The sequence below is a fragment of the Balaenoptera ricei genome, chromosome 4, assembly GCF_028023285.1.
Source record: "Balaenoptera ricei isolate mBalRic1 chromosome 4, mBalRic1.hap2, whole genome shotgun sequence".
In the NCBI taxonomy this organism is placed as follows: domain Eukaryota; kingdom Metazoa; phylum Chordata; class Mammalia; order Artiodactyla; family Balaenopteridae; genus Balaenoptera; species Balaenoptera ricei.
In genome coordinates this window covers 74,054,419-74,069,085 of record NC_082642.1, presented here as the reverse complement: position 1 = coordinate 74,069,085, position 14,667 = coordinate 74,054,419, and the positions used below count along the sequence as shown (strand labels likewise).

Here is a 14,667-nt window from a genome sequence, read left to right as displayed (position 1 = left end):
CACCTCCCTTTTGCATTGAGATCTGCCCAGTGACACATGAGCTCTAAAGTGGGTGGATAAAAATAACCTGATCCTCAAAAAGACATGATAAACGCCAGACAGCTGAGTCACTTTGAAGCTCATTTTGACTCTCGAAAGGGACATTCACCCTCCTTTTCCTTCTCACACTTACACATACAACCTGGCGAAAAACACCACCAACAGCCCTGGGTGGAAGGCAGCGATGCGTCTTCACTTCCCCCTCCAGTCTCTGAGGTCACGACTCGCGACTGAACTTTTAATAATTTATACTATTGCATTTCAAAGTGACTCATTTAGAGGAGGAAGCGGAAAGGCTTAAGGAAACCGTAGTAATCCAGCAGACCCCCTATTTCTGCTGCCCGAGTGGAAGCACCCGAAGGTTTCTTCTGACAATCTGACGTAAAGAAAAGGAGTGGGGAGAAATTTAAAGTGGAGGGAGAAAAGCTCAGAGAGGAAATCATAATTGTCCAGGAGTGGGAATCCCTGGGCAAAGCAAACGGTCCCGGAAAGAGAAGGGGGGGGATCAATCTCGTCCACCTACCCGCCCTCGGCTGTCGCCCCAAAGAGGACGCAAACCATCTGCAACGTACAGTTAAGATCAGGGAACTCTTCGACTCGATCTATCTTTCAAACGGTGGCGGGGTTTGGGGCAAGCTTCTAGGTACTGGGGCCCTGGCAGCCTAAGAAGGCTGGCGGAGCAAGCCACCGCGGCCGCCCAGCCTTTGGCCTCAGCAGCCTTGGGGCATGCAGCGCCGGGCACCCAGTAGGCACTCACTAAGTGTTTGCTGAACTGCCGTGCCCCTGAGCCAACTCTGGCTCCCGGCGAGGAGGTCCCCGGCTGCCACTGCGCATCTTCTCCCCCCGCTTCACGTGCCGCCGAGTTCGGCGGCTCGCGGCCGCCCCAGGCCGCCCGCCCCGCGACCCTCCCCCGAGGCGCCGCCGGCGCCGCCGAGCCTCACTTACGGGGGAGTCGTAGGAGAAGGCGCACTCGTTCTTGTAGACCCTGTCCCCGGACCGGGGCACGCGGATCGTGGGCATGTGGGGCACCAGCAGCTCGCCGATGTCTCCTGCAGCCATCTTCCGGTTGCCGCTGCCGCCCGGCATGCCGAACAGGGCGCCCCGGCGCTGCATGGCCGCGGCGCGCACCCAAGCGGAGCGGAGCGCTGGGTACGCCCGCGGCGGCGGCGGCGGCGGCGGGCTGCGCGGGCGACGGGAGCCGAGCCGGGAAGGGTGGGGAGAGCGGGCCGCGGGGCTGGAGCGGGCACGGGGGGCCTGGGCGTACTGGCGGGCTGGTAGAAGGGACGCTGCTATTTTTAATCCAATGGCGAATCGCCGGCCCAGTTGCAGCGTCAGGCGGGGCGCTGGGGAGGGCCAGCAGCAGCGCGCGGGGAGGGGGAGATGGAGAGGGGCCTTGCGCCCTGGCCCTGCTCGGCGCCGGGGGCGGAGGGTAAGACCCGGGGCCGCAGGCTCGGAAGTCGAGAGCATGCTGCCGTGGGGCACCACCTCGGTGTTTTCTACCGTAAATCGTTAGGCTGCGAAGGGGCAACTCCGAGGCAACCAACACAAAGAGCAGGATTTGAGCTTTTAAAAACCGCTTGCTTTTAAAACATCTGAGGATAACAGCGGGGACTGCCCCTGATTGGGTAGGGGTGGAACTTGAGGTGCAAATCTAGAACCTAACGTCGGGCCCAAATCTAAATTTGTTCTTTGCACTTCAGTGTTAATCTCACTAAGCCTCGTTCCTCACTTTTTTAACATCTAAATCTCGTTAAAAGAGAATAGAGTAGGATCCAGGAAGGATAGATGTGTATTTTTCCAATAATACAGATTTTTCTTATGTATGGGGCAGGGGTGTCAAGATTATTTGAGGGGGATATATTTTTCTCTACCTTTGGAAAGTCTTCTGCGAGATTCGAGGTCTCCGCGTTCAGCATTCAACTGACTGATTTGGGATCTTACGTGCACACATGCATCTTCCCTGCCTTTGCACGTCCAGTTCCTCAAAATAAATAATAAACAGGGTTAGGTTGGGGAGAAGGGGGGGTGAATAATCTGCAAACAGAGCATGTCTCACAGCATACTCTCATTTTCTCCAAAAAAACTCTTAAAATACGGGTTCAATTCCATTGAGCTTCCCTAACTACACCCAACTTAAAGGGCAGGCTACCAGTGATCCCTACCAGTTAATGAAATGGAAAAATAGTGACTCAAAATGCTGATTTCTGTGCAAATCAAAACTATAATGAGATACCACCTCACACTGCTCAGAATGGCCATTATTAAAAAGTCTACAAATAACAAATGCTGGGGAAGGTGTGGAGGAAAGAGAACCCTCCTACACTGTTGGTGGGAATGTAAGTTGGTGCAGCCACTATGGAGAACAGTATGGAGGTTCCTCAGAAAACTAAAAATAGAATTACCATGTGATCCAGTGATCCCACTCCTGGGCATATATATCCAGACAAAACTATAGTTCAAAAAGATATTTGTTTTTCTCTTTCTGACTTACTTCACTCTGTAAGACAGACTCTAGGTCCATCCACCTCACTACAAATAACTCAATTTCGTTTCTTTTTATGGCTGAGTAATATTCTATTGTATATATGTGCCACATCTTCTTTATCCATTCATCTGTCAATGGACACTTGGGTTGCATCCATGTCCTGGCTATTGTAAATAGAGCTGCAATGAACATTGTGGTACATGACTCTTTGAATTATGGTTTTCTCAGGGTATATGGAAATCTAAAAAAAAATATGGAATCTAAAAAAAAAAAAAAAATGGTTCTGAAGAACCTAGGGGCAGGAGAGGGATAAAGACGCAGACATAGAGAATGGACTTGAGGACACGGGGAGTGGGAAGGGTAAGCTGGGACGAAGTGAGAGAGTGGCATGGACATATATACACTACCAAATGTAGAGTCTGTCATACAGAGTGAAGTAAGTCAGAAAGAGAAAAACAAATATAGTATGCTAACACATATATGGAATCTAAGGGGAAAAAAAAAAGGTCATGAAGAACCTAGTGGCAAGATGGGAATAAAGACACAGACCTACTAGGGAATGAACTTGAGGATATGGGGAGGGGGAAGGGTAAGATGTGACAAAGTGAGAGAGTGGCATGGACATATATACACTACCAAACATAAAATAGATAGCTAGTGGGGAGCAACCGCATAGAACAGGGAGATCAGCTCTGTGCTTTGTGACCACCTAGAGGGGTGGGATAGGGAGGGTGGGAGGGAGGGAGATGCAAGAGGGAAGAGATATGGGAACATATGTATATGTATAACTGATTCACTTTGTTATAAAGCAGAAACTAACACACCATTGTAAAGCAATTATACTCCAATAAAGATGTTAAAAAAAAAAAAAAAGAAAAGGGACTCTCCTGGTGGTCCAGTGGTTAAGAATCCACCTTCCAATGCAGGGGATGCCGGTTTGATCCCTCGTCGGGGAACTAAGATCCCACATGCCAAAGGGCAACTAAGCTCTCACACCGCAACTACTGAGCACGTGAGCCACAACTAGAGAGCTTCGTGACGCAACTACAGAGCCCAAGCACCACAACCATGAGCCCACGTGCCGCAACAAAGCTCCTGTGCAACTAAGACCCACTGCAGCCAAAAATAAATAAATAAATATTTTGTTTAAAAATCTCAATAAAAAAAGAATGTGTATATGTGTATAACTGAGTCACTTTGCTGTACAGCAGAGATTGTAAACTGTAATCAACTATACTTCAATTAAAAAAAACAACAACACACTGATTTCTGCAAGCCTCTCCCAGATCAAATAGTACTAAAATTCCTTTTTTTTTCTTCCGTTATTTCTCTGTCACTCTCTGATTTTGTAGATGCGCTGGCTCTGCTAGGGAGAAAGGATGGTACCTGGAATTTGATGTGAGGAGGACGAATGAGCCCTTTCTTGCCCTGCTCTTCTAAATTTCCACACCTCAAGCAAGGCTCAAACACCACACATCTATGTAACTCACAACTTTCTAATGGGATCTGTTGGAAATGGAGAAGAAGAGACACAAAGCAAAAAATTAAACACCAATGCTACCCTCATCCTTGGGCAGATACTCGCAAGGAGTTTTTGCTTTTTATTATCCTCACCAGCTTCTCACCTTCTAGTAGTATCTATGCCTGTTTCAGGTTCATGGATGAAACTTGCTTGTCTAATTACAGAGAAAAACTTGATTCAGAAGCATTCAAAATTTAAGATTTTAAATATTTTTAAATTAAATGCAAATAAAATTGAGACACTATTTTTCACCCTTCCGACTAATAAAGATATATTGAGTTGGCCCAGGTTTGGGAAATAGGCCCTCATATACGTTGCTGATGGGAATAAAGACGTTAAACTTCTTTGAAAGGAAATTTAACAATACCAACCATAATTTTATATGCATATAATGTTTTCCCCAGCAATTCTTTATCTAGACGTTTATGCTACAGATAAATTCACACTGTTTAAGGATATTTATTGGAGCATTGTTTATAGTAACAAAAAACTGGGAACAGCCTAAAAATCCATCTGTAGGAAGTGGTTAAAATATGGTACCGTCGAAAGAATGAAGCACCCTGTACATGCTGATGTGGAACAATCTCCAAATCATATTACCAGCTTAAAAGAGCTGAGTGCAAATCAATGTGTAAAAGCAAAGCGTACATTCAAGGCCAAGGATGTGCAATAGGCGCTCCGGCACGTCCTGTATACCATGGGCCTTCCTTCCAGGTGGTTGTACCTGTGCTAAATATTTTTAATGTTGCCCCTAGATAGCTATAGATTTAGACATTGATATCAATATCATGTAAATTTATGCAACATCATAGATAGATAGGTGCTTGTTTGGCCTTAGGAAGCCTCTGGAAGAACACACAAGAAATTAATGACAATTGGGCTCTGTGGAGAGAAACACAGTGCCTAAGGTTAGAGAGGAACTTACTACCACTATTTACTTTTCTGTACCATTAACATCTTTATTATGTGCAAGTATTGTTTTAAAAAGTAATTATAACTCAGTTGTAAAAACAATAACCAGTAATATTAATAGAAGTTGAAGACAATTACTGCACCACCATAAAAATACATCCCAACTTTTTTCATGCAATGGCACGCATTGAAAATGATAATATTTGTACAGCCCACTGAAGTAATTGGTCAAGGATGGCTTCATGCAGCCTGGGGCTACTAGTCTGGGGCCCCAGTCACTGCAAGCCCCACCCATGGCCTCCCAAGGATCAAAGAGATCTCATCACACCTGAATGCCATCTCTGCATACCAGAATGTCAATGGCACACCAGATGGAAAGTTCTAATCAAAACAGGGGGAAAAAAAGAAAAACGGGGAAAATGACACCATCTAAACATGGAGGAATGATTAAATTGGGTACATCTATTCAAAAATGTTTATATAAATCTTAAAAATGATTATTATAAAAATGATTGTTTTAATACATTTGTAGTATGTTAGCGTAACATATTTACAATACTTATACATTATTATTGCAACTGGGTAAAAATAAACATGCATTTTTGACAAGACTGGAAAGACAAAATTTAAATAGTTATGTTTAGGATTTGTTATAGGATTTTGTTTTTATTTTCAAAATGTCTTCCATGATGTTACGTTTTTAAAATAATGTAAAAATTTATCAACACACAAAGGCTAATAAGAGAAACTTCACTGAATTAAGATAATGTCTTAATCATACCATTTTAGGGAAAAATTCTAGTTCAATTACTGGAATTTTAAAACTTAATTTTGCAAATTCTATATATGACTATTTTACTATTGGGCCAGTTTCCACATGTGGATCTTGATCAAAGAGAGGGAATAAGGTGATGATGAGTAAACAATTTTAACTTCCAACATAAATTTAAAGTCTTACTGGAGAATTCCCTGGTGGTCCAGTGGTTAGGACTCCACGCTTTCATTGCTGAGGGCGCGGGTTCAATCCCTGGTCCGGGAAGTAAGATCCTGAAAGCCACGTGGCACAGCCAAAAATAAATAAAGTCTTACCGAAGAGATTTCAGAGGACCTAAGACGAAGAACTGACTTTTGTCACATCAAGGTGGTTAGGCCACCATGTCACTCTACAGCTCTAGAGCCTCCTCCCATGATGCTCAGGGTGGAGCCCAGACTCCCATGGCCTGCCATTCAGGGACCTCTCCCATCTAGCACCCCTTCTTTTCAGACTTTACTCCCACTCCTACACTTCAGGTGAGCTCTATTTACTGTACCCCAAGGATAAATGTACTTGTCTTCTAGCCTTGGCTGAAAGCTCTCCCCTCTCATTCCTATCTTCTCTGTTCTTTCAAGACTTTTTCTGTGAAGCCTTTTCCAACAGCTCCAATGCTGAGGAATCAGTCTTTAAAAACTGACAGCCCCATTGCCTGTCCCCATCATTAGATACTGCCTTATAACACCTTTTGTACTGTTATTTAATTAGTCTCGTTTCCATATCTTGTCCCCTAGAAAGCAAATCCTTTGAAAGAAGTTATATTGCTAAGTATCCTTGCACATCGTGGCAGCTCAGTGTTTACGGAATATTGCCTGCCCAGAATGGAGTGCTCTGCTTATTTTAGGCACTCAATAAGTACCTACCAAATGAATGACTCACATCTGTGACATTGTAATAGATATGTTTTGTAGTCAGCTCTGTGCCTTTTAGGTAAAATTCATTGCTGCATAAATGTTCCCAGAGGTTATATTAAAACATGACATGAATATTAGTTACTGTGACCAATGCCAAAAAAGGGGAATTTGGGAAATCTACAGAGAAAAAAGATATCTTAATTATTTCAATTAACGGAATAGCTCTTGACCTCAGATGTCCTCTAATTATTTGCGGTGATCTGGTAAAGCCATATATGGTGACAGCTTGTTATGGAGACATATCCATAACATTTTCTATCCTGGCAGAGAGCCTCTGCAAGAAGCACTGGTTATTAAATATAAAACAATAGGTCACTGGTTAAGAAACTTAAGGCATTTTCTGTTTGAAGCAATTCTATGTACCAATCAAAAGTCATGTGGTATAAGAATATTCATTGACATGTAAAAATGATCACTGTAAGGCAGACACCAAGAACAGATTATAAATGAGCAGATACACGATCATTGTGTCTAAATACATGCACACATATACACATAGTCATAGCATAGAAAAAAGATTGGAATAACCTACATTTTAGTGGCATTTATCTCTGGCTGAAAAAAGATATTTTTGTTAATTTTTTCTTTGTCCTCTTCCATGTTATCTAAATGCTTTGCATTAAGTCTCTGTTTCTTTTTGTAAATAAGGGAAATGCTAACTTTTTACATTACCATTTGATTATGTCAATTTTCTCTTCCACCTGTCCTCTTTCTTACTTGCTTGTCCCCTCTACCCTCCATATAAAACTCAGCAAGCTTCTGTTAAGTTTATAGACAATCTGCCTAACTAGAAGGGTGGTTCAGATTGGAATGAGCAAACTCCTTGAAGAGCTCCTTTTTTTCTTATTAATTTTTTTTTTAATTTATTTGTTTTTAGCTGCGTTGGGTCTTCGTTGCTGCGCGGGGGCTTTCTCTCTAGTTGCGACGAGCAGGGGCTACTTTTCGTTGTGGCTCGAGGGTTTCTCACTGCGGTGGCTTCTCTTGTTGCGGAGCACGGGCTCTAGGCGCTTGGCCTTCAGTAGTTGTGACTCACGGGCTCTAGAGCGCAGGCTCAGTAGTTGTGGTGCACGGGCTTAGTTGCTCCGCGTCATGGGGGATCTTCCCAGACCAGGGCTCGAACCCACGTCCCCTGCATTGGCAGGCAGATTCTTAACCACTGCACCACCAGTGAAGTCCCAAGAGCTCTTAACATCAAGGTGAGGTAAGCTGTTATTCTGCTTAAGAGGATACCTGAGATCCCTGTTCACCTTTTTGGGTTTCATGATCTGTAATACCACAGTCCTTCCAGGAGCCTGACTCATAAGTTACTCACCGAGGTAGGCAGGCAAGTTGCCTTTCTGGCCAATCTGACACCATCCCTACGCATGCCCACCACCATTTCCATGCACACACAGGCAGACGTGCCCTCCACTCAGGTGTAGACAAGCCTGGTGTGAACACAGTAAAAAAAACATATTAACCATAGAGCCACAGGCTGCTCTTCTGGTTTCCTCGTAAATGGACAAAGCGAGTTACCTAAACATGATGCAGACTGGCTCCAAAATCCAAAGAAATTTACCAGATATAGTCCCTATAGTGGTAGGGAGCTTGAGATAAAGAACTTTTCTATATTATTTCTGTATTTCTAAATTTCTATATTATTAATATTAAAATCCCCTCTGGAATTTCACTGGGATGGCAAACCCCTGTTTTCAGAATCTCTCTCTCACCTTCTGTCACAGGGCACCTGCCACTTCCTGCTCTCCAGTTGCTGTCTGCACATTTGCTGTCATCACATTTGCTGTCATTTGCTGCACAGTTGCTGTCATCACTGTAGGACTAGCATTATGTCCTATAGATGCTGATGGTCAAGATCAGGAGTTGGCAAACTGCAGCACAAATCCAGCCTGCAGTTTGCTTTTGTAAATAGAGTGTTGCTGGAACCCAGCGACACTCATCCACCTACATATTGTCTGTGGCTGTTTTGGCGCTCCAACGGCCAAGTGGAGTAGATACAACCAAAACCACGTGGACTAACGTCCAAGGTATTTACTGTCTGGCCCTTTACAGAAATCATTTGCCAACCTCTGGTCAAGATCCCTACAGGCCATGCGTTATGATCCAGAATCAGAAATGACATGACCCTAAGCAAGAGAATTAAGTTGTGCTACTTATCCTTCAGGTGATGGCAAACCTGTTCATCTGAATGGAGAAAAAGCCTGCCACCAGATCGGTAGCTGCAAACTGAATGCCACGAGATGCATTAATTTGCTTCCTAAGGAGATCATCTCTGGAACCTCAATGAAATTGAAATCACCACCTTGTTAACTTGACCACAGTCCACTATCATTCTCCATTCTAACGGGAGAAATGGTAGGAAATGATGGGGAAAAGAATGGGAGTATGACAGAAACTACCAAGTCTATGTCTTCCTGATCTTTGATACTGGCATGAATTCCTGCAGCTCCACTCAAAGTGCAGCTTTGATTCACATTTACAATTTTGTTAAGGAAGGGGAACATCAGTGGAAGCCTCTTGGTCCTTCCTCCTATGGTAATTCTTTTTTTTTTTAATTTATTTATTTATTTTATTTATTTATTTTTGGCTGCATTGGGTCTTTGTTGCTGCGCACGGGCTTTCTCTAGTTGTGGCGAGCGGGGGCTACTCTTCATTGCCGTGCGCAGGCTTCTCATTGTGGTGGCTTCTCTTGTTGCGGAGCACAGGCTCTAGTCTCGCGGGCTTCAGTAGTTTTGGCTCGCGGGCTCTAGAGCACAGGCTCAGTAGTTGTGGCGCACGGGCTTAGTTGCTCCACGGCATGTGGGATCTTCCCAGACCAGGGCTCGAACCCGTGTCCCCTGCATTGGCAGGCGGATTCTTAAGCACTGCGCCACCAGGGAAGCCCCTCCTATGGTAATTCTTACTCCACGGTTCAGGGAGCCAATGTGGAGCTTCTACAGTTTGCTAAGGTCATGTATTCCAATAATACTTTCAGGAACTGGAGTACCAGCCACAGGATGAGCTCGGGGTCCCACTCGGCCTACCGTGAGGTGAAGTAGGTCAGAACTCCATATATCATCTGCTCCCCATAAGCCTCCACTCCAGAAGATGGGAACGGCATTCCAGCAAGTTATAGTTTCAATCATACCCAACTTCCAATAGTCTTTGAAAAGTTTGGATATTTCCCATTCTCCAGGGCACTGTTACTAGGGAAGCAGCTTCAGGGAAGGCCAGGAGGAAGGTTCAGAATGTCCATATTTGATAATATTATAGAATCTTTACTAAGGAACCCAGCCTCCACTCCAATCCCTCGTTGGGAGTGCCAACTAACTCCTCCTGACTATCTAGCAAGGTGTCTTGATTGAGGTCTCTAAACATGCAGTTGGGGAGGGTGGGATATGATATCTTAGTGGAAGATCCACTGCTTACGCTCCTGGGAACCCCATGGTAAAATGTAGCCAGAGTTGTCTGTGGATTAGCCATTCCCTAAGATCTGTTAATCACGTTTGAACCGCTGCTTCATATCAAAACCATGCTGGCTTTACTCCTGGTAGTGAATTACTACCACCTGGGGAATCCACCCCAGACTCCTCCAGCCCCACAGGGATCAGAAAGCCCACTTCATGGGCAACTCCTGTGAGCAGCATTCAGAGCCCCTTGGAAAATTAGTAAATTACTAATTGCAGGGGACACGGGTTCGAGCCATGGTCTGGGAAGATCCCACATGCCGCGGAGCAACTAAGCTCGTGCACCACAACTCCTGAGCCTGCGCCCTAGAGTCCGTGAGCCACAACTGCTGAGTCTGTGTGCCACAACTACTGAAGCCCATGTGCCTAGAGCCCATGCTCCACAACAAGAGAAGCCACCGCAATGAGAAGCCCGCGCGCCACAACAAAGAGTAGCCCCCGCTCACTGCAACTAGAGAAAGCCCACGCACAGCAACGAAGACCCAACACAGCCAAAAATAGATAAAATAAAATAAATAAATTTATAAAATTAAAAAAAAATAGATTCTGGGCCCTGTTGGAGACATTTGATAGATCTAATTCAGCATTTCTATCTCTTGAGTCCCTTCCTCTATGCTATGCCAAGGAATTTCCAGCCCTTTGTCACCATTTAGCATGAGCCAGCATTTGGTGCAGGTTTGGGCTGGGCAACCAAAGTTTGCATTAGGACCGTGCCCACGCTAATACATTCTATACAGAATGTCTGCTGAGTAAATCCATATCGATCGATTTGGCCTGATTCAAATTCATGTTTTGCCCTCCTTGGTCAAACATCCTCAAAAGCCATTCCCACAGATATTTGCCCCATTTTTGTAGAATTTGTTGATTCCTGTGACATCCTGGAATATAACTACTGAACTCTTCCACTCTGATTCTGCAATTTACCCTTGGAGACCATGTTGAGTTATCAGGGAAGATGGTTATCAGTAGAAAATACTAAAGCATTGGACATTGAGAAAAACGCTAACTTGCTCCTGAAAGGGAGTATGGCTTTCTTAGAAGAAAGGGGAAAAGAAAGAAGGAAAGAGTGTGGGGAAAAGTTCAGAAGTGTTTCAGAATTTAGGACTCCCAGTCCCCTACATACCCCTAGATTTCTCTATTTCAATTATGGGAATCCTTACTCTTTCCTCACTTGTGCCAGTACTTGGACATTAAAGTAAGGAAGACAGCATTTTCAGCAGTAGAATTTGACTTTCAGAGATCTCATTCTACAGCTGCAAGCAGGAAGTAATTATCACAGTCACATAAATATTTTGAGACTCATCCTATTCCTTGAAGACTTTAAAATTTTGAACATGTCCTTTCCTTGCATCAAATTATCCAATTATCCATCTTTTAAAACAGAGCCCTGACATTTCCCACTGCCCAAGGGCTAGGACAGCCACCTTTTCCAGAACTTTATGGCTCTGGACACACAATCCCACACAATACAAGTGTTCACCTGATTGATCTATTTCACCACTGAGTACTACAGCCTGCTATATTCTGTCTTGAAATCTGAATGGAAATCTAACTGCCTTCTACCCACTTCTGAACTGAAAAGCAGTTCCAAATACCCACCTCATATCCCCCAGCATTTATTGCTTGCAACACATTCTCTGAGAGTGAAAAAGTTGGAGTTCCTCCGTCATAAGCAATAGAAACTAGCTCTGACCAACATAAAGGAATAAGAAGGGGTGTTTTAGAAAAGTACTGGTTGACTCCCGGTGCTGAAGAATAGGCTGAACTCTCAGAAACCAAAGCTCCAAGGTCACAGTAGCAGCCACTCAGGCACCTTCTTTCCAAATGCTGCCACCAGTTAATGAAACAATAATTTCATTCCATCCATATGCGTCTCTACTCAAGGTCTGGGTTTCTAGGAGAAAGTCTGCTTGATTGGGCCTCTGAATATGCTGATGCATGTGATTGGAAGGGGGCATTCTGCAAATAAGGGATGCTGATCAGAACAAAATTCAATAAATAAATACTGTACTGATCTTGCAGAATTGTTACAAGGATGTGAAATGTTTGTAAAGCATTTAACAGAGTTCCTGGAACATGCTAACTATTCTTACTATTTCTATCATTATCCACAAACCTGATACCTTCCTTCCTCTTCGGTGAGTGACTGCACGTTACTGTGGGGAACTGCTTTCCTGCATACATCTAGCTAACCAAATCGTTCTCTCAGTATTCATTGATCACTTCATGAACACTCGTGCTTTTATACTTTTGCTCATGATGAACCGCAGTTGGAATATTCTCCCTCGTTCATTTGATGTTTCTAAATCCTATTTGCGCCACATTTTTCAGAAAGTCTACCACATACACTTACTGCTTATGTCACTCATTAGATAATAAGTGTATTTTAGAAAATCTTTTATTTATCCACTCTGTCTCCCTGACTAGATTTCAGGTCACTTGAGGGCAGAGACCATCATAATACATCTTTGCATTCCCTGATCTAAGCTGTGCTTTTATATACAGAAGTTGCTCAAAAAAAATGTTTTTGATTTTCAATATCCATCCCTCCTTCTCTCTTAGAAAAAGAAATTGGGAGACCTACTGTATAGCACAGGGAACTCTACTCAATACTTTGTAATGACTTACACAGGAAAAGAATCTAAAAAAGAGTGGATTGGGAATCCCCTGGTGGTCCAGTGGTTAGGACTCCGTGCTTTCACTGCTGAGGGCCGGGGTTTGATCCCTGGTCGGGGAACTAAGATACCACAAGCCGCACTGTGTGGCCAAAAAAATAACAATAAAATAAAATAAAGTAAATAAAAATTTAAAAATAAAAAAAGAGTGGATATACATATATGTATAACTGATTCACTTTACTGTACACCTGAAACTAACAAACATTGTAAATCAACTATACTCCAATAAAAATTTAAAAAAAAGAAAGAAAATTAAATTGGGTAACGTTCTCAGGTAAAAAACTAAATTCTCCAACTTTGCGTCTAGTACATTTTAGAAATTAAGATGTAAGGAGAAAGTGTTATGCCCTTCTGATGTCATTCTGATCTGGATGTAATGTCTGGAGCTCCAGCAGCCATATTGGACCTTAAGTGAGGATGGAATCCAGGTTTGGTAGAGAATAAAGATGGGAAGTTACTGGGTCCCTGATGGTTTCTTAGAGCCGCATACTAGTCAGCCCTGGGCTGTCTACTTCTGAATGGTCTTCATAAAAGAAAAACAAATTTGTATCTGTTTAAGTCACCATTTTTGAAAGAGATCGTGGGAAATGCTCTGTTACAAGTAGCTGAATACAATTTCTAAATGATACAACTACATTAGAAAATTAGAAATACAGACCAATTTTAAAAAATTCTTGTTACTTAGTACTAAGTAATTAAGTATGCTTTATTTTTAACACTCTTATGTGAAAATCTCTTAAAAGCTTTTATGATCTCACGACTTGTGTAGTAGGCTGAATAATGGCCCCCCCAAAGATATTTGCATCCTAATTCCTGGAACCTGTGAATATTATCTCATGTGGCAAAAAAAGATCTGTGTGTGGCATATGTGATTAAATTAAGTATCTTGAGAATTATCCTAGATTATCTGGGTGGGCTCTAAATGTAATCACAAATGTCCTTATAAAAGAGAGGCAGAATGAGATTTGACACACACAGAAAAGGAAATGGCAATGTGATCACACAGGCAGAGATTGGAGTGATGTGACCACAAGCCAAAGGATGCTGGCAGCCACGAGAAGCTGGAAGAAGCAAGAATGGATTCTCTCCTGGAGCCTCCAGAAGGAGAACAGCCCTGCCCACACCTTGATTTCAGCTCAGTGATATTGATTTCAGACTTGGCTTCCAGAACTATGAAAGAATAAATTTCTGCCATTTTAAGCCACCAAGTTTGTGTTGATTTGTTACAGCAGCCATAGGAAACTAATACAGCTTGAATTACTTTTCTGCTTCTCTTCTAATGAGGAACTATACTTTCTTCCACAAACCTCCTGTTGTCTTCTTAACTCCTACCTCCCAACATCTCATGCCTGACACATTATAGATGCCCAAAATATATTTGGTAAATGTGTGAGTCCACACATTTTCCTTTTGTCCACCTAAGATGCAATATTCCACAACATACACATGATTAGCCGTCAACTGCATGACACAGATTAACAACTAGCATACTGGGGGAGTGCACAAAATAAATTTAAAGAATAGACTGGTTTTGCAAAGATCAAGTGTCCAGAAAGTTAATCACTGAAAAGAATGTGACACTGCAGGCAGTTTGAAGTGGGGCAAGGACTTTGGGCTTCCTCCTTACAGGCAGTGGAGGGTCACTGAAGGCTGTTGAGCAGGAAAGTGACGTACGTGAAGGTGACCTTTGAGGGAGATAAGGCTGGTGGCCCAGTGTAGCATAGGCTGCAGGCGGATGGCTGCTGGCAAAAAGAAACTGCTGGAGATATTGCAAAAATGCATGCAGCAAGCAACGACCAAGTCAGGGAGAAGCAGTGGAAATCATGTTCCATGAGGGAACTTGTAAAGTGAAAATTGACAGGA

General features: G+C 43.3%; 1 protein-coding gene across 2 annotated transcripts in view; it reads right to left on the bottom strand.

Annotated features, from left to right (window-relative positions):
* Window positions 1-1,290, bottom strand: part of USP13 (ubiquitin specific peptidase 13) — a 120,582-nt gene extending 119,292 nt beyond the window's left edge. The window contains exon 1 of one of the 2 annotated variants that reach the window (XM_059920575.1): window positions 985-1,290. In XM_059920575.1, coding sequence (XP_059776558.1) covers window positions 985-1,152 — 168 coding nt within the window. In that variant the 5' untranslated portion in view covers window positions 1,153-1,290. The remainder of the gene's footprint in view (window positions 1-984) is intronic. The other variant, XM_059920574.1, reaches the window with a different exon arrangement.
* Between the last annotated feature and the right edge of the window lie 13,377 nt (window positions 1,291-14,667).